The sequence below is a fragment of the Diorhabda carinulata genome, chromosome 6 (genome assembly GCF_026250575.1).
Source record: "Diorhabda carinulata isolate Delta chromosome 6, icDioCari1.1, whole genome shotgun sequence".
NCBI classification, from domain to species: domain Eukaryota; kingdom Metazoa; phylum Arthropoda; class Insecta; order Coleoptera; family Chrysomelidae; genus Diorhabda; species Diorhabda carinulata.
In genome coordinates, this window is record NC_079465.1 from 29,769,411 (window position 1) to 29,788,214 (window position 18,804).

At 30.7% G+C, this 18,804-nt stretch overlaps 3 protein-coding genes across 7 annotated transcripts; 2 read left to right on the plus strand and 1 right to left on the minus strand.

Moving 5' to 3' along the window:
- Positions 1 to 386: 386 nt before the first annotated feature.
- On the plus strand, positions 387 to 3,819 carry LOC130895164 (MORN repeat-containing protein 5-like). The gene is made up of 4 exons (XM_057802337.1): positions 387 to 715; positions 2,166 to 2,376; positions 2,847 to 3,111; positions 3,549 to 3,819. Exons 1-4 carry the CDS (start codon positions 484 to 486, stop codon positions 3,699 to 3,701), a joined length of 861 nt encoding a protein of 286 aa, XP_057658320.1. The 5' UTR covers positions 387 to 483; the 3' UTR covers positions 3,702 to 3,819.
- A 1,197-nt stretch (positions 3,820 to 5,016) lies between these two features.
- On the minus strand, positions 5,017 to 9,560 carry LOC130895038 (uncharacterized). 2 transcript variants are annotated; one of them, XM_057802147.1, is made up of 4 exons: positions 9,329 to 9,555; positions 7,590 to 7,618; positions 6,003 to 6,270; positions 5,017 to 5,598 (listed from the first exon to the last, which is right to left on the minus strand). In XM_057802147.1, the coding sequence occupies exons 3-4, from the start codon at positions 6,267 to 6,269 to the stop codon at positions 5,155 to 5,157; spliced, it is 711 nt and encodes a 236-aa protein (XP_057658130.1). In that variant the 5' UTR covers position 6,270; positions 7,590 to 7,618; positions 9,329 to 9,555; the 3' UTR covers positions 5,017 to 5,154. The 2 variants fall into 2 exon arrangements, with proteins under 2 accessions (XP_057658130.1, XP_057658131.1); XM_057802148.1 differs by lacking the exon at positions 7,590 to 7,618 and having other exon boundaries at positions 9,329 to 9,560.
- A 515-nt stretch (positions 9,561 to 10,075) lies between these two features.
- On the plus strand, positions 10,076 to 17,971 carry LOC130894698 (zinc finger protein OZF-like). 4 transcript variants are annotated; one of them, XM_057801636.1, is made up of 3 exons: positions 10,076 to 10,247; positions 10,635 to 11,108; positions 12,254 to 14,128. In XM_057801636.1, exons 2-3 carry the CDS (start codon positions 10,715 to 10,717, stop codon positions 13,720 to 13,722), a joined length of 1,863 nt encoding a protein of 620 aa, XP_057657619.1. In that variant the 5' UTR covers positions 10,076 to 10,247; positions 10,635 to 10,714; the 3' UTR covers positions 13,723 to 14,128. The 4 variants fall into 4 exon arrangements, with proteins under 4 accessions (XP_057657619.1, XP_057657623.1, XP_057657620.1 ...); XM_057801640.1 differs by lacking the exon at positions 12,254 to 14,128 and adding an exon at positions 15,289 to 15,321 and having other exon boundaries at positions 10,098 to 10,247; XM_057801637.1 differs by lacking the exons at positions 10,076 to 10,247; positions 12,254 to 14,128 and adding exons at positions 15,289 to 15,837; positions 16,137 to 17,971 and having other exon boundaries at positions 11,035 to 11,108.
- Positions 17,972 to 18,804: the final 833 nt, after the last annotated feature.

Genomic DNA, 18,804 nt, shown 5'->3' on the forward strand with positions numbered 1-18,804 from the left:
TTTAGGGGCATCACTCTTCCAATCATAATAGTATCTCGTTAATGCTAAAAGTTTTTATATTTTTTAATTGACTAAATTTTTGTAAATAAACCAAAAAAATTCTTACGTAAATAAAAATTTGATTGTAATTTAATTGAATAAAGAAGTTTAAGTTTTCTTCTCAAAACGCACGTGTATGTTGTGAGATCTAATTACCTACATGTTATTGTTAAATGTCATTTACAAGGAATGTTGACAGTGCGATTTTTGACGTTTACAGACATGGGCGTAGAAAAAGATATTTAATCTTTTATATTATAAATAATAAACTTTATTTAGGACTTTGGGAAAATAAATTTTTGATGGTTGAGAACACTGATAAAGATCATTTGACATTATGACATTTTTGAAAACGGTCAAAACAATATTTTTTCATTATTTTAGTTTGTTATAAATACATTTCTTTATATTCTTTTATTTTTTGTATATGTAAAATTCATTATAATGAATGATAAACAAAAAACGGAAATGGTTCAAGACGGTAACGTAACTGTATGCCAAGTATCTTACAGTAAACCGTGTTTAAAAACAGATCCTAATAAAGAAGTATCGATTAGCGTTATGGAGAGCTTTCAATATATCCATCAAAGGCTAGGCGTGGATTGGGAAAACGAGATATCCAAAAAAATCTTAGCAAAATCATTACCAAAATATAGATCTGTATCGTCTGCTATAGGTAGGTTCAAATTTTCATTTTATTTTCCATTTTGCGAAATGCGAAAGGTGTTGAATGAATCGATATTTATCTCTGGATGAAGGCAGTAAAATAACCATGATTCGTCGTCTGTCACGATCTTAGAGACGTCTTCTGAAGCACCACGATTGAATTTTTTCAGTATTTCTTCACACCAATCGACACGAGCTTTTTCTTTGGGCGATTGTCAAATTATGTGGTGTCCAATGCCCAAGTACGTCTCAATCTCACGGTATGTCACATGATAATCTTCGGTATTTCTTGCCACTCGCTGGAGAAGTGCCGTCGAGACGACATTAACTTTGCGAACGATATTTTCTTTCAGTTCAGATATTGTCGCCGGGCTTGTTTCTTACACTTCACTTTTGAGATACCCCCACAGAAAAAAGTCCACTGGGATAAGATCCGGGGACCTGGGTGGCCAAAGGATGTCACCGAAACGGCTTATCAATTTGCTAGGGAAGAAATCACGAAGCAGCGCCGTGGTCTGTCTAGCAGTGTGTGGCGTCGCGCAAGTTGCCGAAACCATGTTTGTGAAGTGAACGCAGGATATTTTCTCAAAACACCGCCTACGGAAATAACTTACGATTTTCACAAAAATAGAGTTCAATTATTCCCCTGCTTGACAACGCACACCAAACCGTCACTTTGGGACTGTCAAGTGGCTGTTGACGTTTTAAGCGGGGGTTTTGTTGTTGTTTACACTTCCATCACACCAAAAGTTAATGTTCTATGGGCGAAATCGTTCCAAGATTGTCTCACAGAAATTTTTACGCTTATTGTGATCATTAGGCTTAAGCTCTTGCACAATTGGCAGCCGCTCTCTTGCGAACGGACTAACGCGGATTGTCACGCAAATTTGCCGCGTTTTCATTCGTTCTTGACGTCCTGCTTAGTTATTTTCGCGGGAGTCTTATCTTTTAGGAGACCAATAACGACAATTTGTTGTTGTTTACGCTTCCATCACTCCAAAAGTTAATGTTCTATGGGCGAAATCGTTCCAAGATTGTCTCACAGAAATTTTTACGCTTATTGTGATCATTAGGCTTAAGCTCTTGCACAATTGGCAGCCGCTCTCTTGCGAACGGACTGACGCGGATTATCACGTAAATTTGCCGCGTTTGCTTAGGTTAGGTTAGGTTATTTTCTGCTGAATTTGTTATTAGGAGCCTCGCACCCATGATCGAATCACTTGGACCGTTAAAAAATGTTCGACGAGCAATTGCACACGAATCATTGGCTTTGCAATTGGCAAACGTACGTTGTTCATCCGACAACTGCGACTAAATAATCCGCACGATGCTAATGCTGCCCATTACCCGTCCCTATGCTCAATGGGTACGGAGAAATTCGAAATTCTGCCCCCTGACACTAGTTATGAGCGATGCTTGAGGGCCGCGCGCGCTCAAATATACAGCGTTGTATTTTGTAGGTTCGCTAGTGGAAAGACCTTTGCAATATCATATAACTGGTAGTACTTATCAGGGAACACACGATTTGTTGGGTTTTTCGGGAATTGGCATTTACAAATTTCCCCATGGTGTTATTTATGAAGGGGAATTCCACGATGGCGAGTTTCACGGTTCCGGGACGCTGATATACCCAAATGGACAACAAGTAGAAGGCAATTGGCGCAAAGGAAAGTGAGTGAAGGAAAATATTTTTATTTGCGTCAATGAAACCAGGTGTGTTATGTAATACATAATGAAAAGTTTTGCTATTCGAGGTTATGTCTCGACATATTCTCCAATAATCCGTATCAAAAAAGTGGTAATACTTTTTTAGATCTGATACTACAATTATTATCATGTAAGCATAATGAACACACTCTTTATTCCACCACTACTCCAACACTCACAATTACACTATCCGACGACTTGATTTACTTTTTTTATATCAAATTTTCCATTAATTAACCTTTTGCCGCGAAAAATAATCCAAGCGGGAAAAACTCCTTGGCGGGAATCTTCACATTCATTCCTTGACTACTAATTCTTTGCCGCAAAACGCTTTTCGAGCACATGGGTGACTAATTCCTTACCTAATGTTATAGTTAAACCTAATGTTATAGTTAAAACTGTCCTTTACTGATGGAACCCATACGATTTGTTAGGCTTAAAACTTGGTTTTACAAATATAAAGATGGTTTGCAACATACCCACCCTTGGAATTATCTCGCTCTGCCCGATAGAGCGTATAAGATTGAATTGAAAGAGGGTTTCAAAGCTCCAGGCGCGGAACATCTAACTGGTAGAAAATTTGACGAAAAATATCCTCCAGGTAGTTACGACGTCGGTGAGGAAGGGTATTACGATCATGATATGAGAGTTATATTTTCGAAAGATGGTAAGATGCGAAGAATTGTCGACGTGGACGAGGTAACGTTACCTAAAATTTTTTTATTCTAAAATCTAGTGTTTGTAGTTCTTCAATTTCGTAATGACAGGAATCTTTACTATATTTTACTTCTCCATTTTTTATCTTTAAAAAACTGTCCAGGGCAACAAACTTTTGAAGGTTTTTTTTTTCGACCTCCGATTGCACAGGTGATTGGTGCGCCCAGTTTTTTTTATTCCTTTTGGCAGGTGAAAGACGACAATTTCTGGTGACGGCACAGAACCGAGTAGAGCACGAGTTTTTCTATCGAAAAAGGCACTTGAATTTCTCGCTAGCTTCAACGAAATATATTAGAAAATATAAGAAAACGATTGTGGGTCGATACGTTTCGATTAGGGACCTTATGATAATAATAACAAACTTATAATAATAAGTTACTGATAATACCATGTTAAACACTCTTTTATATCATTTATAGATCTGTTTTATTCAAAATAACTTTAGAAGAGAAAGTGACAGACCGGTAGGATATCATCCGGAATATTATGAATATTGGACGGCTGGAAGAAGAAACGACATCAAATATATAGATCAAATGTTTCATTCGTCAAAATTTGACCTTAATAGTTAATATGCTGTTATACTAAATAAATGTCTAACTGACTAAGTCCGACAATTACTTATTACATTATGAATAAATTACTTAAAAATATAATTTTCGTGAATAAACGGCAAATGTAATACATAAATATCCTTTTATTTATCTTCATTTTCAATTTGTCGCTATGTATATCGAGATTGTCATAGCTGCAAGCCGTCTGACAACGTTGTCTGTACAAGGGCGGATGGCTGACCCGGCAAAAGTTGTTTTGTTATATAAATTATATCTAGGAAATGTTAACAAAGTAAACTTTATGAAAGTGACGAAAATTCTTGGTAGCTATCTGTATTGTTTTATTCGATTTGTTCGATTGATCTTTGTGCTCTTATATCTTGCTTGACTCTAGATTTGATTGTCCGACGATTCAAATTAGTCCCTTTGCGTCTTGTTGGCATCGCTGACTGTATATATAACCTATAAATAAATAAAATTAAAATACTATTTGTGAAAAACAGTTTTTCGTTTGCTTATTATTTAACTCAACTTTCGCAATAATAAAACCCGTACTTTTATCAAACACATATACATTTCAGATTTGATTAAAAACTAATTGCAAAAAATGTTGAGTACAATATGTACGGGTACGATAATGGCCGTTATTGGCGGCAGCTCTCAAAACTTGTCTATTTACATGAGAGTAAAAACTGGTATGTTACAATATTAATATTGGAAGCGGGATAGAGCACGTTTGAATAGTGTCTTACTCGTTCACATTCATTTAAATAATGTATTTACAGTATAACAGGGAAATTATAGTTAACCAGCCACATTACGGTTCGGATTTTACACCTAGAGATTCATTTTTAGACATTATTAAATCTCACTATTAATAATGATAGTATTAAAGTGGTTGAATAAACAGACACGAATCAATGAGTGTTGGCGGAGTGGTAGTAACCAATGAGTTCATTATGAATGAGAGAAGAGCAATGAAAGAGTCATAATCACATGTACACACATCGTCAAAATTTTTGGATCTCCTTTTTTATTACAAAGTACATTTAATTTGGTTATGTATTCAATGCAAATTGATTGAAGTACATTTTAACTACACAAGAAAAAAATAGAAACCAAACTGTAATAAGGATTTAACTCATTTGTGCATGGGAACAATAAATGAGTTAAAGGTATCAATTGGAATGGAGATTGGTAGGAGGATTTATTCAGTTTGATATTGTTCGTCTCATCAAATCCCACAATAAAAATTTCGTTTCAAAATTTACAATAATTTTGGCAATTTAATATATTTATTTCTTGTAACCAACATAAATTTGCGAAAGAAACATTCAGGTATCTATTTGCTTTATTATTCTTGTTGTTGTACAATATTGTCATCTTCAACTTCATGCTGAATACGAATTTTTCCATAATCCATCAGTTTCAGTTATGTTCTGGTACATTTCGAAGTAATTTACAGACCTATTCATGTAGGCTTGGAATTTTTCACAGAAACAAAATCAGATTTTCCATCTGGATAATCAATAGCTTTTCTTTTGGAGTTTATACATGGAATTGAATGATCTCTAGCTCCATTTTCGTGTTCCACTGGAATAATTTCTATAGTTATATCATTTTCTTGTCTCATTTGAACAAGTTCGTCTATTAATCCAATTTCCTGTTTCACGAGTTTGTCCCCTGCATTATTTTCTTGTTTTGTCAAAACTAGTTCATTATTTTCTTGTTTAATTGAAGCTAACTCAAAAAGTTCTTCCTTTACTGAAACGAATTCAGTAGTAACGTTACTGTTTTGATCGTTGTCTTGTAGATTTTTCCATGTTTCATCCAAATGGTGTTCTTCGATATCAAGTTTTAGCTCTTCAGTGAAATCATTGTTGGGTTCTTGTTCAGTGTCATCAAGATGCAATATCTAAAATGTAAAGAAGTTTATATTACTTTTTAGCAAATATAACATAATTAAAATATTATATATATATATATATATATATATATATATATATATATATATATATATATATATATATATATATATACCTAAACATTGCATTTAAGTTTCTTAATTGAACAATTCAATTTTTAAATATTAAAAATTATGTATTAGTTACATAGGGAGGCATAAGAATTTTAGAAGGGCTTGGGTGGGGCAACAATGCAAACAGTAGTTTCCGGCAGGCCTTGTAATTGAAATAACATGATTATACAAAAACTAATGGGTGTTTTAGCTTAATTTTGAGTACAGATATTTCAAAAGTTTAATTAATAGCAATTTAAAACCCAAAAAATGATTTAACAGATCAAATTCGTTTTGCTTACCATATCATCTTGAGAGCTATCTAATTTTTTCTTTTTTCTACTGTAAACACGTGATTGTACTGTTCCAGTCACCTTCTTTTCATTCATAATGCCAAAAACTGTCGCTACTGACACCCCCGTCAGAAATGAGCATCGACACACAGCTTCTATTGTAGGAAGTGTACATTTTAAACCTTTGTACACCCTATACACCATTTGTTTCTCTTCTTTTGACAGAAATTTCCGGCTACTTGGTTTTGAGTTGCTTGAACCTGCTACTTCATCCATCCTAATTTAATAATAAAAGCAATTAATGACATATCCGCACTCTAACTAGTTTATGGTGACTGAGAACTGCCATAAAGCTAGAATTTGTTGTCAACTATAAAAATCTTGGAAGCACATTGATTTTCACAAGAAAAACAAATTGTAAAATTGTATCAGAAAATTTGGTGATTATTTCCCTATCTGAGAACTTAAAAACTCATAACATACTCAACTGGAATTTCCCCAAAAATACTATTAATAATAATAATGATCAATAAAGGAAGCTTTAAAGTAAGACATGGAATAAATAAGTAAAAAAATCATCACACTCTGAAAAATGTTGATCTATAAAAGGAAATTTCAATGAAAAATAAAACAAGAAAAATTTCAATAATTTTATCTTCATTATTTTTGACAATTCTTATAATAATTATCAATTGTTATGTTTGCATTTGTTACAGATTCTCTTGAAGATACTAAATCGATATTGCTTCCAAAAAATTATCAAATCATGATTTAAAAAATTTTGTGTTGATCTATAGCAAATTTAAACTAAATTTTGTATGGGAAAAATCACATTTTAGTGAGTTTAATCAACAAACTTTTTCATTATAATGCTCAAAATTTCTTTTGTCTCTGCACATCTACAGCTATACAATAATTAAATACAAAAAACCCGAGCCCGTTACATGTTTCTGGTGAGAAAATATCACTGCTACAGACAGACAGACAGAAAAACAACCGTTAATCAATTGATTATTCTCGTTTCTATATGTTTTCATATTTATCGCTTTATTAAGAATTCTTATATTAAACATATTTTGTGTCTGAAAAATAGTTTTGGCTACATGAATTTTCTCATTTAGATTATTTTTCTTTAATGTTGCATCACGATTTTTTATTCAGGTTTCATAGGTGTCACAGGTAAAGCCGTATTTAGTGAAGGTAGAGCATAAATTTTCAACTTCCACTTATTCTTTGGTAATCGCAACATTTTTTCTTTGTCACAAAAATCATCATCTGCAAAATGTGTGACAACACTTGCACCCGCAAATATCGTATATACTTAGAAGTCGAAAAACTAAAGTATCTTATATTAGATTAATAGTTTTTGCTTTATTTGTTATTGTTATTGCTACAACCAACCGTTGGTCATTAAACCATACCTAGTTCATTACATTTTAATTAACAATTTCATACACGATTTTTCAAATCCTAAACGAACATAAATGAAAAAAAGCATTCACCTTTATAATTTGTAACGAACTAAACAGCTTTGAAAAGGATGATACAATGCGAGTAATAGTAAATATATAGTTTGGGTTTACAAATAAAACTTACCTAGAGACAGCTAATTGTACTAGATAACGCTGAAAAAAAAATTATTAGACAATACCACACTGAATTCCAATTCAATCAAATGATTGTAGAAAATATAAAACATATACAAGACTACTTCATGTAACCAAAGATTATATATTTTATATTTAAATCTAAGCAAAGTGACACAATTTTGACAGTTGAAAGCATAATTCCAATCATTGAGTTATAGACAAAATGGAGGTCTGGGTCAAAGACAATTAAAAATTATTTTCATTTTTTTGTCAACTTGATTATACCCTAAAATACAATAAATTTAAAATTTCTTTATATCAGCTATAGTTGGAACATAGATAATTTACAAATTCTCTCATAGTGGGGCGGCGAAAAAAAAATATTTCCTAGATATATATTTCAAACAATGTAAATCAATTGATAATAAATTAGGACTATATCTTCGTAGAAATTTAAGATAAATAAATTATCGCGATAGGTACGGACTAAAATCATGAATATTGTAAACTGGGTAAATTCTCTATCTCTCTCTCAAAGAAGACAAGAAGAATTTTATTGCAGCCATAATACAAAAATGAGGTTAAAGGAAGCTAGTGGAATAATTGAATAAAAAATGAAAATTGAATTTGAAAATATAATTAATATTTAATGAAAGAAATGAAAAAAGAACAACACGATATTGAATATAAAAATCCTCAATATTAAACACTGATTTCAAGATAAAATTGTTACACAAATCTAGTATAATAAAAAATATAAGCAAAATGGAAAACAAAAACTTATTAACTCAGGAAAATTCTTATAACTGTAATTCTTTTCAAATGAAAAATATTGAACAATGGAACACTGTATTCATTAAAGAACAAAAGTTCAAAGCTGAAGATGAAACTGTTGAAAAAATTTGGACCAATGATAAATATAATAATGACATCCAACCCTTATATATTAAACGGGAGATTATTGATACTGACCAACAAACTGAGAATTCACAACAATTATTTAAAAAGGAGAATAACTTCAATTCTGCAGATATCAAAAACAAATTGGTTAAAATAAATGATAGAAAAAAACCAAGAACAGGTATATGAAAAGTTTTATTTCGGTAAATATTTAGATTATGGACCAAACATTCTATTCGACGTCCATAATCTAAAGTTTAGACAAAGGGAAAAAGTTGAAGAAACACTTGGGTTCTTAGTATTGTTTTATAGAGACATAGAATAATTATTGTTGTTATTTTGTCATGGATATTACATGAATCTAAAATGTTTATCCACAGAAACTTTGCAAGTAAACCATATGAAGAGCTGGGTCCTCTTGGGTGGTATATCAATTTGTAGGCTCTGTGGAAATTTATTCACTAAGAAATTTCAACTAAATTATCATGTTGCACGACATTTTGTCAAGAAAAGAAGTTTTCATACAACTAATAACAGTATAAAATTAATTGAAACAATGAATCGTCATATTAAATGTGAATTATTTGATTCTAAATCACTGGATATATCAAAAAATATAAAAGACAAACTGTATAATATCGGTGATAAAAAATTATTTGATTGCGATATTTGTTTAAAAATGTTTAAATGTAAAAGTTAGTTAGACACACACATGACTATTACATATTTCAATTTGAGTTTAATAATATGAAAACTGTTTTGAATATCGTTGGTTCCTTTACCTTTAGAAATTATATAAAAAATTGAGTTATTTACGTTAATTTCATCCAATTGCCGAAAACTTACCTTAAAACATTTGCATACTTTAGTTACTTTGCCTCTGATCACGGAAAGTTTGTTGGACAAATTTATATCATTTTTTTGCGGGTAGATTGATAGTTGAAACCGAATATCTACATTTAATGTTCAAAATGTAAATACAATTACTCACAAGACATTCAATAACGTATACATTGCTTACAAATAGTAAAATTAACTACACTAATTTGAATCAGCTGACAAGAAATCTACACGATTGCCAACCTACATTCAAATCACATTGTGGATTTCAAACCATATATATATATATATATATATATATATATATATATATGTTCATTCCAATAAGAAATCTAGGACAAAGTTGAGACTGAGATTTTGAAATAAACATGTGCATATTCTATAATTTCATGTGATAAGTCGAATTTCATTTTTCTGTTTGAAGGAAATCCTTTTTATTTCATCAATTGTCAAAGTACTTTAGTGGAAACACCAAATGATTTTGATCACTTTCCGAACATGGCGTTCAATTTGAAAACAAACTGAAACAACTGAAAAAATCTCTCATTTTTATTACTTTAGTTTCGTGCGTTAACTGTATAGCTTTTGTGTGTTTATAGACTTTAATAAATTGAACAATTATCGGCGATTTAGCATCACACAAACATTTCTCGGAAACTAAAATCGGATTTACCCGATTATCATCTAAATATTCATTCATTGCATTTTGGAACGCTCCAAATGGATACGCGTATTGCTCACAATGTTTTTGACAGTTTTTGAAACGAACATATATGTGTCTGAAGTGTGCAACAAAAAAACATACCCAACGAAGATATATTCTGTGGTATGTAGAATATATGTATTGTTGTTTGTTAAAATTGGGAATTAAAATACTATGAGGTTTTATTGAATATTTAATATTAAAATAAATTAACCAATCTAGGTGAGTAATAATTGTCAATCAAATTAGTATTGTATCCTGAAAACTAATATGAGCAAATTAGATCCTATACTATCTAAATATTCAGATATACTTAATGAAAAATCAAATTAAAAACCACATTCTTTATCAAAATGTTTGAAAAATCTTGGATAAAATAGATTGTAGATTCTAACTCAGATTGAGTTTTACTGAAGTTTAATACAAAAAATTGTATTTACTTCAATAAACTTATGTTCGTATTAACTAGTAATACCAAAATTATGTAATTTATTTTCAAATTTCATTATTAAAATAGTTTTATATTTGATGTGCAATTCCACATTATTATGCAACATAAGTGGTGTACAATTGATCTCCGAAAATTAATTTTTTTTTGTAATTTCTAAGGTTCCAAGATGTTGTTTTTACTTTTTAAAATAAAGTTATTTATCTGAAAAAATTGGCAATAAATTCCATTTTTCTGTAACATGGATGTGAAACAAGAACCAATTGATATATGTGATGAAAATTACAAACATGAACAAAACAAACAACTCTTTCTTGGTGGAAAAGATGATAATCACATGATTAATTTCACCAAATATGAGCTAGTTTCAATAAAACAAGAAGACTTGGACATCGATAGGGATCAAAAGGAAGATACACAGCTCTCAAGCACAAACCTAGACAATGCAGTAATTCATCAAAAAGCTGAAACAGTAGAGCAATTTTGTCCAAATGAAATTGGCAATAATCTAAAAAGTTTTGTTGGAATTAAACAAGAGAAGGATGTTTATAAAGGTACTAACCATTCACAGCGGCCATTTAAATTGGACATCAATCAAAAAGGCAAATTGACCAGAAAAAATTGGTTACAAAAAGGTACGTAAAAACTAATAATTCAGTAAAATTTCTTAAATTATAATTAATATCTAATACTAATATAATGAAGTCAAATTCATTTTATATTTTTATTTGTTGATGATTTATTTTCACAATTACATACACAATCTCATTTATACATATGAGGTATGATGGAAAAATACTGTGAATTAACTTTCATAGCAACAAGTTTGAACCTGCTTTCCAGTCTGTTAGATTTAGATTGTATTGAGGATTCATTTTGGTTTTCCAGCCACTCTGCACCTATACCTAAAGAAATATTTTGTGCATCACTCTGCGTTTCATTGTTTTTCCTAAAAAGAAAAGATCCCTCTCAAAGAGGCTATTTTTATAGGGCTCTTGTTCCAAAGTATTGTGTAGTTGTCCCTTTATTGGCCAAACTGTCTGCTTCCTCATTACCTGGTACACCTCTGTAGTCACATTAGGGTTACTTTATTTCTGGTACCTGGTTAGTGATTTTAGAGTTTGTTTATATTTCCATACCAGCTCAGATATGCACTCAACAGCATCTAGGGTCTTCATAGCTCTTGGTTATTGGTGATAATGTAAATGTGCTTTCTAGCGAGGTTTCTACTCAAATTCTTTTGAGCACATATGTTTATTGCTAGCAACTGTGCTTGTAGAATAGTGAGTGTTTTTCATAACAGTATAGAGAGCCTGCATTTTGATCCAAAAATACCTAGTCCATCACCTTGTACTAGCTATATACTTAAGAAATACATTTCAAACTTGCTCAAGATCTTCATTAACCCATGATTAGAGGTCATTGTTACCATTTCAAATGGGAAGTCTCTGTTTATCATGCTCCATAGTAATTTTCGATACTCTCATAAAATATGATTCGTTTGATAAAGCTGAGAATATAAATATTGATATTTTTATTCACTGATTCAATAAATATTAAAGAAATAAACAAATTTGAATATAAGCATAAAAGTTTAAGTAGGTCTTCTAAAAGTATTAAAAGTAAACTGAATTAATATTGAAACAGCCAAATTTGCATGTCAATATCTTGAGAAATGTGTAAATGGAAGGAATTTTTCTTCAATATGCTGATGAAGTAAGTTCTATTAATTTATATTATAATAATATATTCTAACTAAATCTAAAATATTTATCCACAGAAACTTTACAAGTAAACCATATGAAGAGCTGGGTCCTCTTGGGTGGTATATCAATTTGTAGGCTCTGTGGAAATTTATTCGCTAAGAAATTTCAACTCAATTATCACGTTGCACGACATTTTGTCAAGAAAAGACGTTTTCTTACAACTAATAACAGTATAACATCAATTGAAACAATGAATCGTCATATTAAACGTGAATTATTTGATTGTAAATCACTGGATATATCAAAAAATATAAAAGACAAACTGTATAATATAGGTGATAAAAAATTATTCCAATGTGACATTTGTTTAAAAATGTTTAAATGTAAAAGTAAGTTAGTTAGTCACACGCGTATTCACACTGGAGAAAAATTATTATCTTGTAAAATTTGTTCCAAAACGTTCCAGTGCAAACGAATTTTAACTCAACATATGCTTTGTCACACAGGAGATAAGCCGTTTAAGTGTGACATTTGTTTAAAATTATTCACAGTTCGAAGTGGTTTGGTTGAACATATGAGTTGTCATACAGAGGAAAAGCCATTCAAATGTGATATTTGCACAAAGTTATTCGCTAGAAAAAGAGATTTAGTAAGGCACACAAAGAGAATCCATAGTACAGAAAAACCTTTCAAATGTGAAATTTGTTCTAAATTATTCGCAGAATCAAGTGATTTAGTTAAACACAACAAAATTCATGCAAGTGAAAAACCATTCAACTGTGAAACTTGTTGCAAACGGTTTACACTTAAAACTAATTTAGCCAGACACATGCGGAGTCACACTGGCGAAAAACCATTTACTTGTAAACTTTGTTCTAAATTGTTCACTTGCAAACGGAATTTAGTTCATCACATGCGCAGTCACACCGGCGAAAAACCATTTACTTGTGAAATTTGTTCCAAATTGTTCTCAGTCCGAAGCAGCTTAGTTCAACATATGCGTTGTCACACTGGGGAAAAACCATTTAAATGTGATAGTTGCACTAAATTTTTCGCTAGAAGAAGAGATTTAATAAGACACGCAAAGAGAATTCACATTAGAGAAAAAACTTTCAAATGTGACATTTGTTCAAAATCTTTCACAGAATCAAGTTATTTATTCAATCATAAAAAGATTCACACAAATGAAAAATCGTTTGAATGCGAAATTTGTTCCAAACTGTTCACAGTCCAAAGCAGCTTAGTTAAACATATGGGTTGTCACACTGGGGAAAAACCATTTAAATGTGAAACTTGTTTGAAATCTTTCACACTCAAAAGTAACTTGGTTAGACATATCCGCAATCACACTGGTGAAAAACCTTATCACTGTGAAGTTTGTTACAAAAGTTTCTCAGCTAAAAGTAGTTTGGTACAACATATGTTTGTACATACAGGAGAAAAACCATTCAAGTGTGAAATATGCTCTAAATTGTTTTATAGAAAAAGTAACTTACTAAAACACATTTGCACACATAGTTTGAAATGTGAGAAATTGGTTTAAGCATGTACAACAAAAGTTCAGTGACTGGTTTTTTAGAAAAAAATTCTTTTGTCCAATTTTAGAAGTAGTTTCTCTTTACAACATGAACAAAGAGCAGGCTCGAAGCTTCACATGATTTTTTTTATTCAGAATGAAAAATATGATCTTTATGCAAAAAAACTAAATCAGTGTCGTAGCTTTTTCAAGATTACTTCATGTTCAGTAAGAAATGACTCTCAAAAAATATGTGGCAGCACTGTAAATATTTATAAATTAGTATAGAAAAAGTTTATACCAATGAAAATTTCTATTTTTTTACAGTGTTATCTGTCATTTTGTTGCATTGTAATTTGTATTCACTTTTTATTGAATCTATATTATAGGTACATTATGATTATATCTAAAATGAATAAACTATTCTCCTGAATTTCATTATTATTACGAGTTAGTTACAATCCCCGATAACTTACCCTAAAACATCTGGATACTGTGTAATAAAAATTTATATTATTTTTTGCGGATAGATTGGTTCTTGAAACCGTATATCTCGATTTAATATTCAAAATTTATACAATTATTTCTGACAAAATACATTGTTTACAAATTAAAGAGGCTTGTCATTTGAATCAACTGACAAGACTTATACACGATTGCCAGCCTACATTCAAGTCACTTTGTAAACTTTACCATCACACAAGCACTTTACGACTTTCTATACCGATAAGCAAGTTTAATGTATTGATAAGTTTTAAGATCCAAAATTAAACGAAAAAAACAATAAAATGTTTACTAGGTTCAAATTTCAAACAGTGAACTGGATCGGGATTACTTTCCGAACATTTAGATCATGATTGGTTGAACCGATCATAGTTTTAGTAAATCTATGTATAGAAATAGACCATCGACAAAGTACCGTGTGTATGATATAGAGGAACAAATTTAACAATTTCTAATTAGAAACAAAGTCTATATAGAAATTTATTTTGAGTAAGAATTCCGAATTCCAGAAAATACCACCAACGTTTCTTACGATTTAAGAATAGTCCAAAATTAATTAAAAGGCTCGTTGAAACAGAGTAGTCATTGCATTTTGGAACGCTCAAAATGGATGTGCCTATTGTCACAGAATTTTCAATTCCGTGCTTTTGCTCGGATCACTTTTGACAGTTGTTGAAACGAACATAATATTTTGTTTCTAAATTGTGGAGGTGCTTGTTTGTAAATATTGGGAATAAAAATTTTATTAAATATTAAGATAATTAAACGACTTTAGGTCTAAATTAAAAACCACAGACATTATAGTTTTTGAAAAATGGAGAAATATAAAATAGATAAAAATTTATATTCACTAGGTAGGTAAAAACTTCTATAGCCAACATATAAATGATATGTTAGGAATTTTCTAAACTAAAATCTTGGATGAAATAGATTGAGAATCCTAACCCAGACCGAGATTTTCTGAAGTTCAAAAAAAATTGTATTTATTTCAATAAACACATGTTTATAATAAGTAGTAATACCAAAAATTATACAACATAAGTGGTGTATGATTGATCTGGGAAAATTAATTTTTTCGTAATTTCTTAGGCACTTTCTACCACTAAAATTTGCCAGATGTGCCAAAGGAGTTGAGGATTTACTTAATCTTAATATAATCCAAGGATTCCAAGATGTTCTTTTTACTTTTTAAAATAAAGTTATTTATCTGAAAAAATTGGCAATAAATTCCATTTTTCTGTAACATGGATGTGAAACAAGAATCAAATGATATATTTGATGAGAATTACAAACATGAACAAAACAAACAACTCTTTCTTGGTGGAAAATATGATAATAACATGATTAATTTCACGAAATATGAGCTAGTTTCAATAAAACAAGAAGACTTGAACATTGATAGGGATCAAAAGGAAGATACACAGCTATCAAGCACAAAACTAGACAATGCAGTTATTCATCAAAAAGCTGAAACAGTAGAGCAATTTTGTCCAAATGAAATTGACAATAATCTAAAAAGTTTTGTTGGAATTAAACAAGAGAAGGATGTTTATCAAGGTACTAACCATTCACAGCGGCCACTTAAATTGGACATCAATCAAAATGGCAAATTGACCAGAAAAAATTGGTTACAAAAAGGTATGTAAAAACTAGTGATTCAGTAAAATTTCTTAAATAATAACAATATCAATTATTAGTACATAAACTTAATCTTCAGCTCTAACAGATCTTCATTCTTGAATTTCTCTTATATTGTACATGGTATTGAACTTGTTACAATGTTTATAGAAAATTGGTTAAAACTTTTTAAATCCCCCTTAAAACACATCAAAACCCTGTTGAAGTAAGTTCTGTTAATATTTTTCATAATTCAAAAATGTTATATATTTTTTTGTTAGTGAATTAAAGCTAACTAAATCTAAAATATTTATCCACAGAAACTTTCCAACTAAACCATATGAAGAACTGGGTCCTCCTCGGTGGTATATCAATTTGTAGGCTCTGTGGAAATTTATTCGCTAAGAAATTTCAACTCATTTATCATGTTGCACGACATTTTGTCAAGAAAAGACGTTTTCATACAACTAATAAAAGTATAAAATCAATTGAAACAATGAATCGTCGTATTAAATGTGAATTATTTGATTCTAAATCACTGGATATATCAAAAAATATAAAAGACAAATTGTATAATGTAGATGATAAAAAATTATTTGAATGCGACATTTGTTTAAAAATGTTCAAATGTAAAAGTAAGTTAGTTAGACACACACGTATTCACACTGGAGAAAAACCATTTACTTGTAAAATTTGTTCCAAATCGTTCACATGCAAACGAAATTTAATTCACCATATGCTTCGTCACACAGGAGAAAAACCATTCAAATGTGAAATTTGTTTAAAATTATTCACAGTTCGAAGTGGTTTGGTTGAACATATGAGTTGTCATACCGAGGAAAAACCATTCAAATGTGATATTTGCACAAAGTTTTTCGCTAGAAGAAGAGATTTAGTAAGGCACACAAAGAGAATTCATATTAAAGAAAAACCTTTCAAATGTGAAATTTGTTCTAAATTATTCTCAGTATCAAATGATTTAGTTAAACATAACAGAACTCATACAAGGGAAGAACCATTCAAATGTGAAATTTGTTTCAAATTGTTCACACTCAAAAGTAATTTATCCAGACACATGCGCAGTCACACCGGAGAAAAACCACATAAATGTGAAATTTGTTCCAAATTGTTCACATGGAAAGGAAGTTTAGTTTATCACATGCGCTGTCACACCGGAGAAAAACCACATAAATGTGAAATTTGTTCCAAATTGTTCACAGTCCAAAGCAGCTTAGTTAAACATATGCGTTGTCACACTGGTGAAAAACCATTTAAATGTGAAACTTGTTTGAAATGTTTCACGGTCAAAAGTAGTTTAATTAGACATATCCGCAATCACACTGGTGAAAAGCCTTATCACTGTGAAATTTGTTACAAAAATTTCTCAATTAAAAGTAGTTTGGTGCGTCACATGTTTGTACATACAGGAGAAAAACCATTCAAGTGTGAAATATGCTCTAAATTGTTCAACATTAAAAGTAACTTACTTAAACACATTCGCACACATAGTTTGAAATGTGAGAAATTTGTTTAGGCATGTACAAAAATAGATTTATAAGGCCCGGGGCTGGAATAATGATGGGGCCCCCTTAAGGAATTCGAAAACCCGGAAAAACATTTCCAATAAATTAATTATACTACATATTTCCTGTACAAATAATTGTTACATATATTATTTCAAAAGTATTTATTATAACTATATTTTAGAAACTCAATAACAATATATACATTTATATGCTGTTTTGAGTACTACAGAATGTTTTCCAAATGATGGGGCCCTGGGCTATAGCCCCCCAAGCCCCCAACTTAATCCGGCTTTGACAATAAAAGTTCAGTTTCTAGTTCTAGTTTTTGTCCAATTTTAGAAGAAGGTTCTCTAGATAACTCATAACAAAGACCATATTTGAAGCTTCACTTGATAATTTTGAATCAAAATGAAATTATTAATTTTCAAATCTATAGAATTCTTTGATGCAAAGAAACTATCAACGACGTCGCTTTTTTAAGACTACTTCACGTTCAGTAAACAATGTCACACACACATTCTTTATTTTTGTACTGTGTAACCTAACCTAACCTAACCTGTAATTTTATCGCATTGTAATTTTTAATTTGTGTGCATTTTTTAATAAATCTATATTATAGGTACATACAATTATGATTGTATCCAAGATGAATAAACTATTTTCCCCAATTTCCCCATTATTACTACATAAATAAACGACCAAGAACTTCATCACATTCAACTGGACACTGATAGATTCAGGAGCGCAACAATTGGGGGTATCCAGGGTGTCTTGACGCCCCCTAAAAATAAGTGGACACCTCCTTATAGAGTGTCCACCCAATTATTTTTCCTCGAAACAAAATTAAATCAATAGGGCAAACTCACGTAACTTGGGGTGCTTTTATTTTGTTTTTTCAATGAATAAATAGTTAAAAAGTATTGAAAAATAAAAAAAAACCGAAAAATTTATAGTTTACACCAACTTGAGGATCAAAACTGTTGTTAACGAACAATTTTGCTAGTAAATTTTCTAGTGGTGTGATTCAGGTTTTCTAAAATGGCGTTCCTAATTTAAAAATTACTGAGCTCCTTTTTTTTGGGGAAGGGGGTAAATATTTCTGCTAGTACTTATATCAGGGTCCATTTGCACAAGTGTTATTATATTGTTATTATATTTCAATAAAATATAACAAGAACGCAAGAAGGAACAAAATTGACACTATTTGGTTTCAATTGTCAATCATATGTCAAAAGTGTTGTGTAAAACCGGCTAACCTATCAGAAATCTACAGGATTGCCAAGACATAATCAAATCAGTCCTCCTAGTTGTAAAACTAACGAAAACGTTGTTGAAATTTGAATTTTAGAATGTTTACTAATAAATAAAAATGTTTAAAATCACATATCATCGCTTGTGAACCCACTAAATCCATTTTGGATCTCAAATTATTTATGAATATCATTCGAAAGAAGAAGAGACG